A 5,264-nucleotide genomic window follows, 5' to 3' on the forward strand; every position below is an offset into this window, starting at 1 on the left:
TCACTGGATGTGATTCAGTCACAAACCAAAACAAAAACCAATTTTAAAACGCTAATCTTAAACTCTATATCCTAAGTAAACAACTGAAAAAACACAAATATGTCAGAACTGTGGTCCCATTTCATTGTTTATTTATTTCTTATTACTGTTTTGTTAGTTTATCTCTTCCATGTTTTTTCCTCTCATAAATTTAATTACCCACTGTGCAGTTAGCAAAATCAGTGTTGTGGGTACTGACTTTTACCTTCTGTATGTTCAATATGTTACAGTGCTTAGTCAACATAACAAGTTGATTAACCCCCCCCCCCAAAAAAAAAACAAACAAACAAACAAAAACAAATAAAACCCAACAGATTGTATATGAAGACGTTCATGATTTGTCATTTTTGTATAGAAAGTGTAAAGTTTATACACCATGGTCTTTACTGGTTTGATCCACCTGTTGCAACCATAATGGGACTTGTGTCTTCTCCCAAATATGAACCAGGAATCTTTTGCTTGTTAAACATGTAAACCACAACACTATGGACTCACCCATGTAACGGTTGAGTACTACACGCGAAACCATCCCTATGAATTTTATACCTGCAAATTCTCAGTTTTAAAAAAGTGTCGCTCCACGAGTGCTCTGATTGTCTTACATTTGCAAGGTCTTCTATGAGTGAAGTGAGGTTCTTGATATTGTGTACTGGAATAACCAACCAATAAGTAAAAAAATACATAAATTGAGATAGAGGAAATACCTTCAGTTGTAGTCTTTCTTGATGAAATTGTTCAATGCAAACAAAATTAGGAGACTTCTGGTTCACAAATAGCTGTTTGTATTGTAATTAATTACAAGCCTCAAGCTACAAGCTTCTTGTATAGTATACACATGCATACATATGCACAATGCCTTTATAAAAAAAAAAAAAAAAGGCCAAAAGTTGACTACACAGCATCAGCACTTTTACTAAACTTTTTAACACATTGGCAGTTAAGAGTACAGTTGGATGTTCCTGATGCCTGCAGTATATCAATTTCCAAATTCAAGTGTTGATCTAATGAAGTGCATACAGGACTGCAGCCTCTTTGCAACCACATGGAATGGTGTCACTTAGACAGCTGTGCATTTTAAAAGGATTGCAACGATCAAGATCAGTGGCAGACATGATTTACATACAAATATAGCTGCATGAATTCAATGTAAAAGTCACATGAAGAATCTATTACTGGGTGACGGATGTCTTAACGCTACTATATAAAGATAAAACAGAGAATAAATGAATGTTTTCAGATTGTAATTTGGTATTAGGTTACCCCACAGTCACACTGTAAATTCCAGACTTTTATCCTTCTTAATTTACAGTAAAAGGCACTCTTTGTCCTATTTTTATGGAAAGATCAGAAATAGGGCTAGTGTTATTAGAGTTGGCTAATATCTGAAACACAAAACCACAAAACCCAAGAAATTGACTGGAGAATGCTGCTGTTGTTAGCAACATGCTAATGTGACAAACCATACTGAATCCTTGAGTTGCAGCTTTATTGCAATTATTTGAATACGCAGCAAAAAGGCTACAGGCTGAAACCATCACACTGTTCTTTTGTCATTTTCCCAGTCATTCAGGACAAGGCACGGGTACTTATTCAAATTTGCAAAACTACATAAAAAGCCCATTATTTGTGTAGTTACACATTCTTCTGCCAAAAAGATTGGCTGATAACAGCTTTAAAAAGCCTCTGCGAGAATTGTTCCCATAGGACTCCTGGGACAAATGAGCTATTGCATAATCTTTGCAGCTTATTAATATTGCATGGAGACGCAGCTAATCAATTCACGACACAAGACAGAAGGTGTCTGCGAGTTATAAATACACATCTGGAACGAAAGATAATAAATAATGTTAAATAGTTGGAAAAAGGAAACTTACAAAAGATAAACCACTTGGTGAGAGAAATGTCACGCATGACAAAAAACGTTTGGTCTCAACAATCTAAAAAGATTTGTAAAGCTAACCCTAACTGCTTTTTAATGCACTTTATAACTACTTTTTTTTTAATATCAGAAGAAGCTAACATCACAGCCCTTAAGCTACATTTCATTTTAATATTTATCAACTCAACAATTTGTTTTAGTCCGTGTTTCCTTGTGCTAAAAATCACTTCTGCAGCACTGCATAGCCTCACGGTTCCTTCAGTTATAGTGCTTTCAAATCAATAGCAAGAAATGAGGCAAGTGTTCCTATAAAGTATATAAGGCATAAACATTTAGTGTACTTAAAACAAAACACTGATTGTAGGTAGGTCGATATGCTAAACAGTCCTCGCTATTCTGGGTACGTATCCTCTCAACCTCAGAGGAGGAATACATATGGCTGTAGGCAGGTGGTCTGAGACAGACACTTCTGTTGCAAGCAGGCTCGACATGACCTGTGAGAGATGCAAATACAGTAACAAATACTACTTATTCTGACTTTTGGTGGTAGTGTATCAAAGCGGCTTATTACTGCTGTATGACACCTTCTCACAAGTGCGGTTCAGCTTCTGTGACCGTCAACCGAGGGTTGAGTAGCGTCAAACAAAGGTCTGCACCGGAGTGATGGAGCGTGTGGGCGAGCCTGGCCGCTCAGAGGCGGAAGAAGCTGAGCGATTGGCCACCTCTCGCTGTAATTCGTCTACCCTTTTCTGCAGCTCGGCACGCTTTGCTAATAGCTCCTTGTAGCGCTGATGAATTGGTTCCTGGTAAAAGGGAGGGAGAAAAAAAAGAAAGTTAATTGAGTAAAATTAAGTGCACGAGTGCCAACCTCTGCCCTATTCTCTCAACTTTTTCTCTGCATGCGTTCCCAGTTCCAGGTGGACAGGGCAGGGACTCTTCATCTGGGATTACCTAGACCTAGACTGTGAATTTCCTCACGATAAAGCTGTAGCTGGTACTTCATTCTTTCTTTTTCTTGCCCATCTACCTGCCTGCTACCATGCCACACATCACCTTAGGTTCCTCCCAGATGGCAAAGTTTTTTCAGCTACGGAAGACATCCCACCTTCAGATCCTTGACGAGTCCCCAGTTTGTCAAAAACTGGTTCATAAGCCGATGACGAAGTGTGAACACACTGCACTGGGTGCTTTGTGCAACAATGTTAAGAACATCACACAGTCACATCCATTTATGCTCGCCTTTACAGTGCAGGTAGCTTCTGCAGTATTCTCCTGAACAGCAAGTGTCACCACTCAGACAATACTGCCACATAAACGCTGATATTAGAGAAGTCAAAGTTTCCCAGTCTTATCTTTTCAAACTGCTGTAACATCCCCCTCTGTGAATCTGAGCTTCAGTAGTGATGTGTCAGTAAAACAGAACAACACACCACATTATAGAAACTGAGAGGTGCACAACTGGCAGAAATGGCCAGCGTCAGTGGATGTGACATCAACTTTAGCCTCAGTGCCATTTGTGAGCCACTGCAATGGTGGGTATCAAACGGCCTTTGTGCAGACTTGTATAACTGTAATGCAAAACTAATGAGCTGTCAAAATCACTAAGATCACTCATGTAGGGTGGGGATGAATCTGAAGGTATGTTTGGTGCTGTCAGTACAAAAACAACATAATGACACTGAAGAGAAACTAAGGTGATGTGTGGTGGCCAGTAGGTAGGTGAATGAGAAGCAGAATGGAGTGGGAGCCACACCTTCATAGTCTGGATAGCGCCCAGGTGTTCCCAGTTGGCAAGTAGAGGAATGTACTGTGAGTATAGGGCAGCGATCATCACACAAGTGAAGTCCAAACAACAGCAAGTCTTCCTGACGTACCTGAGGTCTCATGCGTGGGTTCCAGCGAATGTAGTAGCCAACCCAAAGCTCCAGGTGGCGTAAGCTGACTGCTGGGAACAGTACATGGTTAGAGTAGTTCACATACAAAGGATTGGTGAAGTCCTCCAGCTGGCTGTTAATATATGACCACAATGAGACTGTCCTCTTGGGAATCTCCTGTAACAAAAAAGGAATGTGATTACACAAACCATACGAGTGAAAAACTAATTCATTCTTGTGCCATCTCTGATTCGTATTATGCTAGTTATTAAGCTATATTATCCCAAGTAAAACGATAATGAGAGGGGGGAAAAAATCATAAAATACCGAGAAACCAAATGAGCTTACTTCTTTTAACCTCTGCTGTTCACTGTTGCACAAGAATGTCCCAAACAGGCAGCTGTACAGGTGATCCAGGATGGTCACCAGGAAGTATTCATTAAACTCAAAGGCGGCAGGAAACTTGAATTTAAAAAAAACAAAACAAAAAACAGCTTGATTACAATCCTTGAAAGAACCTTTTCCTAAACATTTCAGAACCTTAACTCAATATGTGTCACTTACCTGACGAGTTAACTGCCAGACACAATCAATAAACTGAATGAAAACAGGTGAGCGATCTGCATCCGTGTGGTTCTTATCTCCGTGACCAATGCGCTGCCAGAAACAGGAGCATAAGGAATCAGTGATGAAACTAGACTTCCAGCTGGACCGAAGTGGAAAAATAATCTGTTTACCAGTTGGAAGCGATGACCAAAGCTCAGCCACTCTTTCTCAAGCAGCACTTCAAAGCCGCGAATGGTGCGGTAGTAACCATCCAACATGAGCATAGACAAGGAGGTGAGCTGAGCCGTGCGGTCCCAGCCATCGCTGCAGTGCACCACAACCGACGTTTTCCCTGACTCCACTTTGTCTGCGATCCTCAGCGCTCCAGCCAGGATCAGCTACAAACACAGGACCAGAAACACACAAACCATTATCACTGCAATATTTTTACAATGTCCTTTCCCAACCGATGGGTCACTATGCTCACCTTGATGTGCTCAAGCCAATGAGTGGACTCCAGATTGGAGAGCCAGTGGGAGTCCTCGATATTGGGGTAGACAACTTCCTTCAGCTTGCGGAGCGACTCCCTCATCACGTGGATATTGTGAATGTCCAAGAAAACCAGCTCAGCGTTTTGATAGGCATCCTCGCTTTCATATCCACCCCCTTTCATCTGTGGGAAAGTAGAGGATGCAGTGGTTACTAAGATCCACGGGGCACAGAACAGAAAAACAGATCCAGTTAAATTATTGCCAACGAGACAGTCCTGAATCAGTAGTAGTAGAAGCTACATTAAGCAGCAAGGTCACCACAGCAGGTAGAGTTTTTAATTCAATTCAATTCAATTCAATTCAATTTTATTTATATAGCGCCAAATCACAACATAAGTCGCCTCAAGGCGCTTCATAGATACAGAGAAAAAAACC

General features: G+C 40.7%; 1 protein-coding gene across 2 annotated transcripts in view; it reads right to left on the reverse strand.

Moving 5' to 3' along the window:
- Positions 1–338: 338 nt before the first annotated feature.
- Positions 339–5,264, reverse strand: part of mtmr2 (myotubularin related protein 2) — a 15,347-nt gene continuing 10,421 nt past the window's right edge. For both annotated transcript variants that reach the window (XM_005735567.2, XM_005735566.2), the window contains exons 11-16: positions 4,826–5,011; positions 4,530–4,736; positions 4,357–4,449; positions 4,141–4,254; positions 3,793–3,969; positions 339–2,721 (exon numbers count right to left, since the gene is read on the reverse strand). In XM_005735567.2, coding sequence (XP_005735624.1) covers positions 2,557–2,721; positions 3,793–3,969; positions 4,141–4,254; positions 4,357–4,449; positions 4,530–4,736; positions 4,826–5,011 — 942 coding nt within the window. In that variant the 3' untranslated portion in view covers positions 339–2,556. The remainder of the gene's footprint in view (positions 2,722–3,792; positions 3,970–4,140; positions 4,255–4,356; positions 4,450–4,529; positions 4,737–4,825; positions 5,012–5,264) is intronic.

This window comes from Pundamilia nyererei, unplaced genomic scaffold (genome assembly GCF_000239375.1).
Source record: "Pundamilia nyererei isolate P.nyererei 1_Seehausen unplaced genomic scaffold, PunNye1.0 scaffold00064, whole genome shotgun sequence".
NCBI classification, from domain to species: domain Eukaryota; kingdom Metazoa; phylum Chordata; class Actinopteri; order Cichliformes; family Cichlidae; genus Pundamilia; species Pundamilia nyererei.